Raw genomic sequence first — 14949 nt, 5'->3', positions numbered from 1 at the left:
TCGTTTAGAAAAACAGTAATGATTTTTGCATTATAGGAGGGTGAAGTTAGAATTAAGGACGCCAGCTCTCGACATGAGAAAGAATGTCAACTGAGTCTGAGTAGTAATCGTTATAGAATATATATTTATTTCATTTCACAAGCAGTTAATTAAACGCCCAAACGTGAATATTATCATAAAACTGAATATATTATATACATTAAAATGTTTATAGTTTCTTTACTCATTTAAATGGTTTTCTAAAAAGCTAAAAATTGTTTTTCTATCTTGACTACAATACTTTAACCACTTCGGCATGTTTGCAACACAATAATTTCAGTTTTTCATTAATTAGGGACCTTAAGATTCTACGACGCGGTGATTCGCGACGCCCTGCCGGAACACGAAGGCACTAGGGAGAGAAACATTCTGTACGCGGTGGCGTCGCGTTTAAATATCCTTAAGATTTACTGTACTTCCCGATAACGCGAACTTGAAATGTGCTCGTTCAAGAAAGCTAGAAATGATGTTATTTTGGCCTATGAATCTTCTTACATTGATAACTTCGAGTTTGTCGTTTTACACGATATCGTTTGCCGTGGGAAAAATCCGGAACTGCCTTTTAAAGACTATGATAGTTTCTCTCTGGAAGAGACAGATGCGGTTGAATGCAAGGTGAATTTCAGGTTTGAAAAAAACGAAATTCCAGTTCTGGCTCGTGCAATGGATATACCCAAGAAATTCACGTCGTAGAATCTTAAGGTCCCTAATATTTACATACTGCGCCCAAAAGTTGGGTCAAATGAGTAATTACGATGTAATTTAGTAAACAAGGGTCTGCATAACTAGTTTAATTTGAAAACTCCCAATATATACTATCCGGCGAATGAGAACAAGAGTTGCATGTGGTTCAAGGCGGAAAGTAATACAAAGTAGATACCGCTGTAGACGACTCTCAAAAACTTATCATTATCAAAATTTAAGGCCGTTAAAAAAATCGGGAGTGTTACCTGTTGCGTCATTGCAACTGGCATCAATCAACTTCCAGCCTCATTTGACCAGGGTTTAAATCAGTTCAGCCAATGTGCAGTATTGACTAAGAATCATTTCAGAGCCAAATTAAAACTGACCATATAAGAGAATTTGGCATGCAAGATTATGTTCAGTATCAATTATTTTGAATTTTGATTATTATGTATTTGAATTTTTCTTTCAACTCACAGGAGTAGCATGATAAACACGTAAGCGTGAAAACCCACCCAACACCCCCAAAACGAAAATTGTAATGATCTGCGAAAAAAATTTCCTAAAATCTCCCAATCGCCTCCAATCGTTTCAGTGTTTCGGGAACCATTCGTTTCGTTGTCGACATTTTGAGATTTCCTACATTTACAACGCCGGCCAAATACCGAACGAATCCTCCGAATAAATTTCGTTAGTCTACTGAAAAAACAGTTCATTCGCTTCTTGTTGGTGGAAGCGTTTTTGAACATCAACATCAGAGGTCCGTAAATCGAAGTCAGAAAAACTGTTAAAAGAATTCCGAGACAATATTTTTCAAGAACTGGAACATTATCGGATGTTTCTGGTAGCTTAGAAGATATGATTATTGCGTAAACAGAAATGGCCACCACTAGAGTGATCATATTTGACAACAATCCTTCATCGACGGACATATAAACATTGAACATGGCTAGCAGCGAAATTACAGTCATGGGTACTATTATTTGTAACCCGTAGTACAACGAGCGACGTTTGATTTTCAAAGTTAAGGTGATGTCAGGGTATGGTATATGTTCGGGGCCATAATATGTGAAATGATTACTTAAAACCGCACTTTCCACCTCCCATTCTCCACTTCTTATAAAATCGACCATGTCTACATTTTTCTCGGAGCTTGTGACTTTAACTTTGTGTCCTGAATACGTCCAAGAGCCTATTTGAAGCTTACATTCTTGTTTATCGAAGGGAAAGAGAGAGACGTCAATTCTGCACTGGCTGGTCAGTGTGATCGGGGTGTTCCACGTACAATTACCATCGTTGGTGATGATCAATTTTGTGGATATACGTTTGTGGAGAATTTCAATTTCATCTTCAAGACCTGCCCTGAAGATGTTTAGATTAAACTATCAGTACTGAGACAGATAAATTTGTTATGATCAAGTTATAATTTAGAGGCAATCAGCAAAAATGAAACAGAACCTATATCAAAAACTGCGAGGTCATTATGCAGATACAATTTCTGTATTGCATGATTTAACTTAGAAACAAACAAACAAAACACAAACTCACTGATTGAACAGCGCAACATCAGGAACCCAGAAAAGATCGTTATCACCATGAACACTCTTGATTCCCCCAAACTCCGAGGCATTCCACGTTAAGAATGGATTAACCCATTGAAACCTGAGCCAAACGACAAGACGAATTGCTTGGTTTTTCTCGTCCTAGTAAAGCAGATACACGATTACACGAGCTACCTAGAATTCTCTGTGGGAGCGGGGATCTCTAGTTTACAATACAGACTGAGGGTTCATGATTGTAAACAGCGTGTGATAGAACAAGGTGGCTGTGTGATAGGAACTAGTCAAACAACTACATGTGGAGTGAACTCTCCAAACTCACCACGCTCGCAATTTGTCGTAGTCTGATCCTTATTTTAACATTCACTGCTTTATTAATATCACGGGTGGGAAGAATTTGTTTCCTGATCGCGGATCCATTAAACGATGGCTTTCGCCAAGACGATATCCGATTACGCCTGGTTAAAATAAATCAACAAATTTGGACAGTGAATTTTATATGAATACCACCCCTCGGGATTTCCGAGAACAGATTCGAACGTTCCATTCCAGGAGTTTCAAAGTTTTTCCAAGAATTGTATAGGGTGCTTGGTAAAACGTTTGTTCAGTTTACCAGCCTCGTGTTAGTGTTATACCCTGCACACATTTGTAAGATTGATTATAAGACTCTGAAGATCACTTCAAACTAATAAGTTTGGGCAGCCTGTAGTCACTTCAACTGAGCAGCCATTTAACTTCAAATTTCGCGTAGAAACAGACGGGCTAATGAAACACGAATCCTCGCGTCTGCAGCGCTTAGCTTAAAACCGAAAGTGAAACTTGGTCTAGCATGCTGTTAAATATGTCCATTGATCAGTAAGAAATTGGGCAAATAATAAAGACGTTTCTATACAATGTTAACTGCAGATAAACTACTGAACAATATATATGACAAAAAAAGCTATATAACGATTTTCAGAATCAGAAGGCAGCGTATGCGATTTGTTTAAAGTTTACCTCCAGAAACCAGGCTGAATGGCTGACAAAGAAATAAAATCAAGAAACACATGATGAACATTCTGAGTAAGCTGCAAGACCACATTCTCTTTAGCTTTAATTTCTTTCCACTGATTTCTTCAATAATGATGAAATTCGAGGCAGATCAATGCCACTTAAACAACTGATGAAAATAAAGTGCGCATCTGAGGATAATGTACACAAAATAGTCTGCCTGAGTTGGAGTTGAATTTCACAGACATGGTTTTGTATTACCGTAAACAATTACTACTATGGTTGATTTGTGGAATTGCCAAGGTCTAAAAACGGCGAGACAAAAGGTGGACAAACGATAAATCAAGTAAATGCGAGTCGCGCTTGTGATTGACAGCCTATTCCTGCTCATTCTCGTCAATTTTTACCCGTCTCAAGATTTTGATGGTCGAACGTGAACGAAACTTGCATAAACTTGTTTTAACCTGCATCAATCTGCATTAACCTGCATAATTGATCTCTTATTCTCGTTATACCGCACTGTTATAAACACAAATACTCATGCATGAAAATTACGTGAAGAAGAGACATTACATGAAGAGACTGAACTGTTTTATAATATATAATCTGTATTTAATTCTAATTTTAAAAAATTCACATGGAAACTAATGTAATTTCTATCACTGTCATATCTCTATGCCTATATAACCACAAAACTATAAAGGTAAATTTGTGGATTTAGATGGTGTATTAGTGGTATAAACAGATATAGTTTACACGAGAAAATAGTGCTAACTCGTTAATAAAAAGTAGCGTGTGGTCATGCATTTTTAAGGGATATAAAAAAATTATACTGACTGTAGTTTTGGCTGAGATTCTTTGCTATACAAAAATTTTCATAATACATCCAGCGTTTATAAAACCTGTCGTCGTTTATTTGTCCTTAGGCTACATTGCGGAGAGAAGATAGGAAACCAAACAAATATAAACCAGGGAAAAAATGAGAAGAAAAAATCTATCAAACACTTTTGCTGCGATCTTCCATTTCTTTGCAAAAGCTTCTTCCTCTTGTTTCGAGCGAAGTTCCTCAGTGAGCAATCGTACTTCGTCAAGAAGAGCATCTTCAAATGATTTCGAGTGTTTTTCGTTTATTCCTAACAATCCATTGTCATCCATGTTTGTTTCTTGGCAGTTTGCAGTCTCGGCCTTTCCGTCTGGAATTCTAGTAAATTTCTCGTTAGTCAGAGAAAGTGAAATTTTATCGCTGCTCGAAGCAGGACTCGGTTCATGAAACTTCACGAATACAATTCTTGCCATGTTTATCACAATCACTTCCAGCCATCGCGGCATTGGCGTAGTCATGTCTCGAAACTTCAAGGTTAAACACGTGGAAAACAAACATAGCGCTACTGTTACAACAATTCCAAGACAGTAAATTCCAAGAACAGGCACAGCGTCCGAGGTTTCCGGTAACGAATCCGAAATGATCAACATGTAAACGGAGAGGGCTAATAAAACTGTGACGACTAAAGACATTCTTTCTCCGTGATCTGAAGGCAGGAGAAAGCTAAACAAAGCTAAAACTGCAATTAAAGCACAAGGAATGACGATGTTCAGGCCATAATACAAGGAACGACGTTTGATTTTTAAAGTGAGTGTAACATCAGGGTAGGGTGTTTTCTCTGGACCGTAAAGCTTTACGTTGTCCTTTAAAGTTGCGCTTTCGACCAGCCATTCCCCGTTTTTGATAAAGTTTTCCATGTTTACTTCCTTCTCGAAGTAAGTAAGGTTGATTTTCTCTCCTGAGTAAGTCCAGGAACCAATCGTAACGTTACATATTTGCTCGTCAAAGGGAAAATTCGCAACATCTATCTTACACTGACTGAGTAATGTTGCGGGAGCATTCCAGGTACAATTCCCATCCTTATGGATTACTAATTTGGTCGCTAAACGCTTGTACAAAATCTCTATTTCCTCCTCCAGACTTGCTCTAAGAATAACCAAATTTAATATTTCAATACTTACACATTGTCCAGGAAGAGATAAACAACTCAACAAACAAACAAATTAACAAACTCACTCGTTGAAAAGCGCAACATCAGGAATCCAGAAAAATTCATTACTAGCATGCACACTTTCGATTCCACTATAATTTGCAGGATCCCACGTCAAGAAAGGATTATTCCAATCAAATCTGAGCCACACGGTGAGACGAACTGCTTGATTCTTCTCATCCTGGGTAAGACGAAATAAGGTAATTAAAATAATGTCGGTCCGAACCCCCGTGACTTCTACAAGACACATGCAGTTTGAATCACTCCAAGTCTAAGAGTCGAACATTTCTTTTGGCAAAGAGAAGCATTGTGCTACGACTTCCAGAGACATGATACTACGGATCTATACTAAACAGTGAACATATCTAAATATATATTTGGTGTCAGTCTTTGGTACTCAATCAACTCACCACTGTCGCAATTTGTCTCAACTGGATTCTAATTTTTACATTTACAGTTGTGTTGATATCATGAGCAGGAAGAATTTCCTTCACCGTTTCTGAATCGCTTGTGAGATATTTCACAAGGCGATATTTTGCATCAAAATACTCTCTGGTTGTTCCTAGATGAATAAAAACCGTATATATTCTGTCCTACGATTCTTGATTTTGGTTCGTTTAGATCAAAACACGCTAGACCCCCTTCTTTCGATATAACTCAAAACTTTCTACTTCCGACATCACGCAGACAAAACAACATTTTTTTAAAAAATATATCAAAATTCGCTTTTTTGGCCATTTGTGGCCTTATGGGAAGTCAAGCGAGTTACACAATGATATTTTTAGTATGTTTATCATCAAAGGTCAGGCACCAGCATGAAGTAATTATCGTCAGTGGAGATATTCCAATAGAGATATTCTGTGTTACTTTTATGGAATGTAACAACTTTGAATGAATGTTTTCATTTATTCTTGCTTGGAGTTTATATCACACGATCTGTCAGCTGAGCTCTTAAAGTATTATATCTCTTGTGTTTTGAAGCATTGTCTTCACTTATCAGATATTGAAACACTTTCGCAATGAGAGGATTGTTTATACCCAAACACCACCCATATTAAACCGTTAAGACGGAGCACCCCAGTAAATAAATTTTGGACGCTGAAACGAAATCCTATACCCAAGACTATGAATTTTTTTTTTGAAAAGAAATTCTTTTAAAAATAGATAGATTTCAATGTTAATGGCAATGCTTGCATTCCATTCCACTAGTGAATATGCACTCGACCATAAGTCTGTATGTATGGTTCATTTTTCTCGCCTTTTACAGAGGCTTTTGTGTAATTTAATAGCAGATTAGAACGAATCAACTTGAGCTAAGCTATCTAAATACGGCCTGTGCAAAGACTGCATTGACGTAGAGATTACGAGAGAAATACGTATTGTTCATTTTGGATTTAAATCAGGGAATTTTTTGGTCAAGACTGAAGCCAGCTTTGTTACAGCTTAATAAATTATTACATAGATGAACTTTAGATAACCCAAATTACCATCATGATGTGCACACATTTCCAATACCACAGGTTATAGAATTACTGCTTTATGTCCAGTGAAAATGGTTTAAAATTCTCCTAACGGCTGAAGTGTGTATATGCAGTTACATTGATGATGAAACTGAACTGCATGTATATACTGAATTATATAATACAAACAAAGAGCTTCTTAATTCAGTCTAGTTGAACAGACTGTTTACAAACCTCACTGACGCATTTACGAACGCCAATATATTAAGTGAATACACTAATTAATCACTATAACATTGTCGTATTTACTGAGTTTCTAGCGCTCAAACTATGCTTAACAAATCCAACAGGCATGATTCAATGATTCGTACAGAAATTAACATAAAAAACAGGACTATATAAGAATGATTTTATCGTATATCTTACCTAAAACCATATAGGAAGGCGGGTTTAAACACATAGCATAAAACACCAACATCAACAGCCGAATAAAGTAGATAAATAGCTTCATTATTTCACGATATATCCTCGCAGCGAATGAAAATAACTACCAGGCAAATTTATGGACGACCTTCGGCCAAGTTGATCTAAAGAGAAGGATATCACGTTTCAGTTGCTATACTATATATTTTCTTACGTCATGCACGACGATTAAGACGAGACCTCATTTTGAATGATGAATAAATGATGACTTGGAACTGTCGAGAGTTCAGAATATCTAAAGGTCCTGGCACGCAAGATAAACGCATATGTATAAAGCATATAGATAGGAAGTTAATAAAAGTAAAAATTAAAATAAAAAAAAAGTGTAAAACCGTGAGTGTAGCAGGTGTAGTTAGACTTAGAGGCCGAGGAATGGATCGTCAAAACAACGTGAAAATGCTCTGGTGATGCATGCAGACTACAGCTGGATCCAGAGCATCTTCCTCCACAAATATTTTAAAAAATCGAGGCTTGAAAATACAATTTCATTCAATTTCTGGCGCAATTTATTACGCTTTTTTGTTACGAGGGATCTATGATCCTGTCCACCCGAACTTTCCTGGTCTCCACAAACGGATATCCTGGTACATGGACAGATCATTTCAACGATGTGATAGACTATCATTAGGGTAGCAAACATAAGGAATGTTAGATGCTAACATAATGACACTTATCAGTTCATTGGGAGAACAATCAATTTTTAAACAAATGCGGTTAAAATCAGCGGTTACGGCGGTTAAAATTTGTAAAGCGAGTTGAAATCATCCCTGGTTTCCCTACTGGTCTTTGCATTCTTCAGTTAAACTAATCCTATTGACACGAAGCTGTTGAGAGGAAATGATAATTCAAACCAGGCTCAAAGATTGCACAATCTTCAATGAAGATAATTGATAATGGATGAATCCCTAATTTCAATAATGATACTGAATCGCAATGTCTATCCATAATTTAGCATTTTAATAACACGTTATCAAACGAGAAAATCTCCATTAACACCTTCTCTGGGTCATCTTTAAAAGAAGAATGCTAATCGAATGTTGAAACTGTTAGAAACTGTGAATTTGAATATTTTAATAGTCTTATTGTAAGCTTTACAGGTTAATGACATCTGTGTGGATGTGTATGACGTGCTGAAGTTGGTTATAGTAATATATACATGCAATATTTCTCGCTAGCAACAGAGACTAGTTGTGTGTTAAACCTACGAATAAGTGAAACGATGACATAAATACAATCAAAATCGGAAACGAATGTGAAAAATAAAAAGCCGTGTAATTGCATGTATTCCACATTCTTTCACAACAACTCTTCATCAAGGACCCGAAAACTTCTCATTTTTCCTGCTAAAAAGTTTCAGCTAAAATTCAAAGTGCCTTTGACAAGATGAGGACGCCGTGTTGTGCTGTGCTTTCATCGCGAAGTTTTCCTCAACGGTCGAATACAATTAGAGTGTCCTTTTTAAAAAGTTGTCAACGTTTTTCGTGCCAATTTTTTCTCCTTCGTCATCGCGCTAACAAAAACGTGATCAACGCAGATCTGGAATAAAAAAGCCCACTCGTTCTTTCTTGCATGCCCCACACAATTTGAATTATCTTTGAAGAAAAGATTTCTTTGTGAAAGCAAATTGCACAAAACCTTGATCTATTTTCTACGTCTTCGTGAATATGCTCAAGAGCCTGTCATCATTATGTAAATCACATTTTTACCTGACAAATAAAGTCAATATAATTCACGCAGACAACTGAACATGAAATTTAATCTGCAAGTCAGAATTTTTAGATAATATTTCATTCATCGTTGGAAAGGAAAGGATTTTAATCGTGACAGGTTGGTCGAGGCTCACTTAAATCTTTTTATCATTTATCTGGCGACAACAGGAAATATTGAAGTTTGTATTAAAATATTTACGGAGTCGGCGCGAAAGATCGTTAACTCTCAAGACCTCAGTAAGGAAGAACTGAAGCGTATTATAATGTAGATGTAATTACCTTCGCTGTGTCGTTATCAATTGACCGGCTTTAGACTGACGAACAAGGCACATTAAAGACGGATTGTATCAAACTTTAAAAGTCTTAAGATTGTTTGAGAAAGGTACGTATGTTTCCATTGTTTTCTTTAGATAAGAATATCTCACGGAGATATAGTTAATACCTGCATGCTATTACAGCAATATATTTCAGCCATTGATTATCAGTGCCGACTACATTTAGTTAAATGACAATAAAATAAAATTATATTGACAACTATCATTACTAAAAGATGTCCTAAAGAAAGGCTTTATCCTGGGCACAATATGCGTCTTGTATTTCACCTTATTGTAATATTGTCGTGTACGATTAGACAGTTGCTCATTGCAATCTTCCATATAGGTGCATATTTTACTCCAAGATCACGCACAATTTCATATTCTTCGTACGACAAACAAACCTGTTTATTCTGTTAGTTTGTGTGACTAATACAAAAGTACTCTGAACGCGATGTACAATATATTGTGTGGATATATAATATCATGCAAAATAGGAAGTAGAAACATTAGTTGACTATGAAAACAAGACTTATATTTATGTATGTATATATATATATATATATATATATATATATATATATATATATATCACTGTGCAGGTGTTGGGCCGGGTATTTAGGGTCATATGATGTGGCGATTGAAGTCAAATGATAAACATCTATTTCGACTGCGCAGCTCCTACGAACAAACTAGGTTTTTTTTTTGCTTTCGATTATATTTGCGGAGTTATTTTGATGAATCCATAGCGATGCCATGCTAATGCAGGACGTATCAGTTACGGGTTAAAGTTGAAGTTACCTCGAATTCTTCACTAAATTCCATGATATTATCAGTTGTCGAAAACCTACGATACTTTGCAGAGAAATTAATGTTAACTCATATTAACAAACTGCATGTATAAGTTGTTCCATGTTTCAAAGTTCAAAGCTATGCACCAGTTACAAGATATCTCACTAAACTACACGAGTTCACGATCTCAACGTGGTGAGGTTACAGCACAAATCCACCGAAATATTTTAAAAAAAGTGGTCTGAGCATTTGTACCAAAATAGCATTAAAATATAAAAAAGCTTTTTAAGCACACGTCGTTCAGTAATCAGTTACTATGGTAGTGCGGACAAATACATGCGCTTCCCTTATATCTTCCTACACGAGAACTGAGTGTTTCGTAGTTCCTACTGACACTGACAAAAAGCACATGAAGGAAAGCTTTTTAACAGTACATATATAAACATACGCACAGGTGAGTCGCTTCAGGACATGCTAGTTTTTTAATAATTAGAGTCAATTTTCAACAGGAAACTTGCAAACGATCAAACATCCGTAGTATGTATGAACGTGTTTCGTATTTGGAGATTTCTTTAGATTTTTTATCTCGTGAGTCAACCGCAAAATGTTTTCCCATTTTAAGGTGTTGCTGGGTATCGTTCTTTAAACATGAACGTGGGTTTGCTCATAATTTCTTTCAAATTTTCTAAAGAAATCGTTAATCGTTAATGATATACTAAACTCCATACAATAGTCACGAAATATGCTTGAAGCTTTAAATGAAAATATCAACAAAGATTTGAGGAAAGTCAAGTTATATAACTAGTAATATACACGATGATTTTTTTTATTGGATTTTTTTTAATCATGCACGACTTCCTCTGCACAATCTTATGTACGTTTAGTTCTCAATACAGCATGCTACAATTTATAAAATGCATATTTGAGGTTAAAACTACGCCATCATATGATATAGAGGAAGCATTTTGCAATATTCAGGCGTGCTGTGTTGTGTTTACATCAATACCGGCCTTTAATTATTGCAAAAATTGTTAAATCGTCGACCTTTCAACTTTCAATTTCGTTTAAACCACGTTGTGGCAGAGTGTATCTCTCTGGAGGGATCTATCACTCTATAAATTTGGAGTGCGTTGGTTGACGCTGATGCCATACATAGCGTGTTATACCTAGACATGCAGACATTGATTAAGTGTTGTTATCATGTTTCTATATCCCTCTTAAAGTGAAAATTGAGTACCTTGATCCTGTAGTTCTTAAGCTCGGTGTTTGAGATGACTGCGCTCCTAACATCTGTTTAATTTCCAATATTCTGCAGTTTCGTTCAAGCATATGTCACTGATTCTGATATGGCAATTGCTATAGAGTATATACCCAGGTGTTTTTTCCAAGAACGTTTCATTAAAATTAATCAAATATTTTTATTACTGAATACTGTGTGTCAACGTGGCTTGAAAAATCAATATTTACGAGTTACGAGGACACCAATTAAACAATCATTCATTCTTTTGTCTATTATTTTGCAAAATGTTTTCGACAAAAAAAAGCTGGTATCATTGCTATGCGGATATTAAATTATTTCGCTGATTTAATTGGGAATGATAGTATTATTTTTATAAAAGGTGTTTATACGAGTTAAATGTATTGAAAGATAAAATGTCTTCAAATCAAAATTCACTGATTATATGGAAGATGATTCAATAAATTAATGTTAAGGTAAGAGGCTAAGTGTGTAGAATTTGTATATATTCAGATTATTCACTCCTGTGGTTTCAAGTGATATTACAACATATCAAATTTCTTTATATTATTAACAATTTCACAATTCATATCGCGCAATTTTGATAATACATATATAGACGGAGTATATATGTTACAGTTGTTGTTTCGATATTTAGACTTGATGTTCTAGCGCGTATTTTACACATCTCTGACATAAAACTGGAAACGTAAGCAACTTTTAATAAAGCACGCAGTTTTTTTTTTGGGTGAGACAAAACACAGAACCAAGTACAAATATGAGAAATTCTTGGGCAAGAGTTCACTCCGAAAGACCTTAAACTTCTTCAATCTACTACACTTCGTCATTCACCACTATCCTTTATAAAGAACTTACCTTAAATATAAATGAATAAATAAATCAGCCCAGCAGCATCTATGCTCATCCGAGGACTTGATTGTCTTCTTTGACAGATTGAAATGAAAAATTAAAAATTCATGAATGATTTTAAGTGGCACGATTGAAGTCGTGTAATGACTTGGGACCCCGCAACAAATAAAAAATATAGTTGGTTTTGGACAATCAAGCTGTTGCCTTACAGGGGATTAGCACGACAGATGATGGAGCGAGGATAAGAAAAATGCATATTTTGATCTTTTTAATAATCACAACAGGTGCAGCGAAGAAGACAAAGCAGATCAACGATACGGGAGAATGGCACAAAATTTTGTCATGAAATTATATTGTACGTTGTTATGTATTGCTGTGATGGTCTCATGCACCTCAGGTAGAAAACTCAAACTTTAATTACGCTGATCAAATCGACAAACATATTATCAATCTTGTACCCAGGGTCTTTTCTCCATACTCAGACTCTGGGATCGCTCAAGGTTGAAGATTACTTGCAGTAAACAGTCCCAGAATTCACTTTTTCAAGCTTTTTTTCAGGTTTAGATCGACAACATTATGAAGCTCAAAAACGGTTGATCGATAAAATCATTAATGAATCAGAAACAACAAAACAAATCTTACCAATGGATAATGAATCAAAACCAGTCATTCTAGGAATAAGTATTGGAATAAGACAAATTGCAACAGTGGTAAGCAATCATACCAACCATACAGATTCCTAAAAATGTTAGCCATTTTTGTCCCTCAATTTTGTTCCTAAGCATGAAAGAAAGTGAACACATTTTATCTGATATTACGAGATGCGGATTAATACAAACTTGCTAAGAATTTATTCCATTTTATTTTAGGACGAGGTAAACCAAGCACTGCGATTGAATGTATGGCTGCGACTGGATTGGAATAACTCATTTGTGACCTGGGATCCGACGGAATACGGCAATGTAACTTCAATTCACATCGATAACTCTAAAGTTTGGACACCAGATATTGCAATGTACAACAAGTAAGTAATGAGGCACTCTCTTGCATGAGAAACTTCTCTCTTTTCACATTTCTTGCTGGTTTGAACGACACTCCGTATTTTCCTCTATAGAGCGAGTCTTGAAGAAGAAATCGATATTTTATACACGAGATTGAGTACGTCAGTTATCATAAGATATGATGGAAACTGTCAATGGTTATCTCCTGTGACTCTCCTCTCACAATGCAGGATCAATGTCCGTCGGTTCCCATTCGACGAACAGGTTAGTAGAGAGGTGCTGGTGTTAGAGAGAGAAGTACTGGTATTAGAGAGAGGTACTTGTATAAGAGAGAAGTACTGGTATTAGAGAGAGGTACTTGTATAAGAGAGAAGTACTGGTATTAGTGCTGGTATTAGAGAGAGATGCTGGTATTAGAGAAAGGTGCTTGTATTAGGGAGAGGTGCTGGTATTAGAGAGAAGTGCTGGTATTATAGAGAGGTGCTTGGATTAGAAAGAGGTGCTGGTATTAGATAGAGTTGGGTGTATTAGAAAAAAATAGCTAGTATTAGACAGTTGGTCGTATTAGAGGGAAGTGTTTGTTTTAGAGAGGTGTGTAGGTATGTCAACTGTTCATCATAAAGAGCTTTCTATATTAAGGTGTCTGTACAGACCGTATTCGAGATGTACTTTTAAGGATGCGCTTGACAACATTTTTTAGGAGTGTCTCTTGGTTTTTGGTTCATGGACATATTCAGCTGACAAGATCGACGTTAAGTCGAAGGGGGCTGACCTGGACAACTTCTTACCTAACGGTGAATGGACAGTGAAATCGTCCCCTATGAAACGCAATATCAAAGTGTATCCTGGTGGTACCTCGTACGCTGATGTTACACTGAGGTTTCATATTAAACGACAGCCACTGTACTACACTCTTAACCTTATCTTGCCCTGCACTGTCATCGCTATTTTGGCCTTTCTGTCTTTTGTTTTGCCTTCAAACCACGGAGAACGTGTGTCGCTTGTGATTACTGTCCTTCTAGCGATGTCTGTGTATATGTTGATTGTTTCATCAACCCTGCCCCAGACCTCTGACGCGATGCCCGTCATAGGAACCTACTTCCTGTGCATCATCGTTGAGATAGCTCTCTGTCTCCTGGCGACCTGCTTCGTCGCTAAAATTCGCGACCATGAAACTGAGATACCAAGATGGTTTGATCACCTTGTAAACAAAAGAATGGCGAAATTTCTACTCTTGAGAAATACCATCGAAGATTACGAGGAGGTTCCAAAAACTAGCAGAAAAAATGGTCATTCAAAGAATGTTGACATCAGTCTAACTGATGTGAAAATCCCTGAGAATGAGGTGAAATTCGAGGTAACCAATCAGAGAATAGCAGACAAGTTACGTGAAGAACTTTCTGTGCTCACAAGTGACGTGAGCAAGCGACAAAAGCGTAATGCGAGGCAACGAAAATGGCAAAATGCCGCACGAGTTTTGGATAGATTTTTTTTGCTTTTCTTTTCGTTTGTGTTCGTTGTTGTGACGGCTTCTGTATTCTCCTAACGAGGATTTCACGTATATATATAGAGAGAGCTTCTTTTACCTCAGAAGATGTTTTAAAAGTGAATAACACAAAATTCTATGCTATGCGAATAGTTCAGTTGAACTAGAGCTTAATGTCCTAGCTGTTGATCGTAAGATCATTTTTTTAGATCAACCGATGTGAAAAACACACGATAAATATATTAAATACAGATTCGAAGTTTATTTACATGCATTTAAAATATATTTACAA

General features: G+C 36.3%; 3 protein-coding genes across 5 annotated transcripts; 1 reads left to right on the top strand and 2 right to left on the bottom strand.

Moving 5' to 3' along the window:
* Window positions 1-161: 161 nt before the first annotated feature.
* LOC114532590 (neuronal acetylcholine receptor subunit alpha-9-like) lies at window positions 162-2694 on the bottom strand (the record flags this gene model as incomplete). Its single annotated transcript, XM_028554133.1, has 3 exons — window positions 162-2085; window positions 2272-2426; window positions 2605-2694. Coding segments are annotated over 3 exons (1134 nt in total), but the record flags the coding sequence as incomplete, so codon positions are not given.
* A 1205-nt stretch (window positions 2695-3899) lies between these two features.
* Window positions 3900-12245, bottom strand: LOC114532767 (neuronal acetylcholine receptor subunit alpha-9-like). 2 transcript variants are annotated; one of them, XM_028554351.1, is made up of 5 exons: window positions 12177-12245; window positions 7192-7352; window positions 5716-5867; window positions 5332-5486; window positions 3900-5241 (listed from the first exon to the last, which is right to left on the bottom strand). In XM_028554351.1, the coding sequence occupies exons 2-5, from the start codon at window positions 7274-7276 to the stop codon at window positions 4200-4202; spliced, it is 1434 nt and encodes a 477-aa protein (XP_028410152.1). In that variant the 5' UTR covers window positions 7277-7352; window positions 12177-12245; the 3' UTR covers window positions 3900-4199. The 2 variants fall into 2 exon arrangements, with proteins under 2 accessions (XP_028410152.1, XP_028410151.1); XM_028554350.1 differs by lacking the exon at window positions 12177-12245 and adding an exon at window positions 7429-7853.
* Window positions 8996-14930, top strand: LOC114532768 (neuronal acetylcholine receptor subunit alpha-7-like). 2 transcript variants are annotated; one of them, XM_028554352.1, is made up of 6 exons: window positions 8996-9339; window positions 12455-12567; window positions 12729-12880; window positions 13040-13194; window positions 13285-13435; window positions 13872-14930. In XM_028554352.1, exons 2-6 carry the CDS (start codon window positions 12495-12497, stop codon window positions 14715-14717), a joined length of 1377 nt encoding a protein of 458 aa, XP_028410153.1. In that variant the 5' UTR covers window positions 8996-9339; window positions 12455-12494; the 3' UTR covers window positions 14718-14930. The 2 variants fall into 2 exon arrangements, with proteins under 2 accessions (XP_028410153.1, XP_028410154.1); XM_028554353.1 differs by lacking the exon at window positions 8996-9339 and adding an exon at window positions 10083-10517.
* Window positions 14931-14949: the final 19 nt, after the last annotated feature.

The sequence above is a fragment of the Dendronephthya gigantea genome, unplaced genomic scaffold (assembly GCF_004324835.1).
Source record: "Dendronephthya gigantea isolate DGI-Jeju-01 unplaced genomic scaffold, DenGig_1.0 000080F, whole genome shotgun sequence".
Classification (NCBI taxonomy): Eukaryota; Metazoa; Cnidaria; class Anthozoa; order Malacalcyonacea; family Nephtheidae; genus Dendronephthya; species Dendronephthya gigantea.
The sequence above is the reverse complement of the archived record's forward strand: the minus strand, read 5'-3'. Positions and strand labels throughout refer to the sequence as shown.

Excerpts from the sequence above, each read along its gene's own strand:
- LOC114532767 (XM_028554351.1), bottom strand. The coding sequence starts at position 7,276 with ATGAAGCTATTTATCTACTTTATTCGGCTGTTGATGTTGGTGTTTTAT. Across the intron at positions 5,868-7,191 it reads GCCTTCCTATATGGTTTTAG|GAACAACCAGAGAGTATTTT; the intron begins GTAAGATATACG and ends TTATTCATCTAG. Across the intron at positions 5,487-5,715 it reads TGAGACAAATTGCGACAGTG|GATGAGAAGAATCAAGCAGT; the intron begins GTGAGTTGATTG and ends CGTCTTACCCAG.
- LOC114532768 (XM_028554352.1), top strand. The coding sequence starts at position 12,495 with ATGGCACAAAATTTTGTCATGAAATTATATTGTACGTTGTTATGTATT. Across the intron at positions 12,881-13,039 it reads TAAGACAAATTGCAACAGTG|GACGAGGTAAACCAAGCACT; the intron begins GTAAGCAATCAT and ends ATTTTATTTTAG. Across the intron at positions 13,195-13,284 it reads GATATTGCAATGTACAACAA|AGCGAGTCTTGAAGAAGAAA; the intron begins GTAAGTAATGAG and ends TTTCCTCTATAG.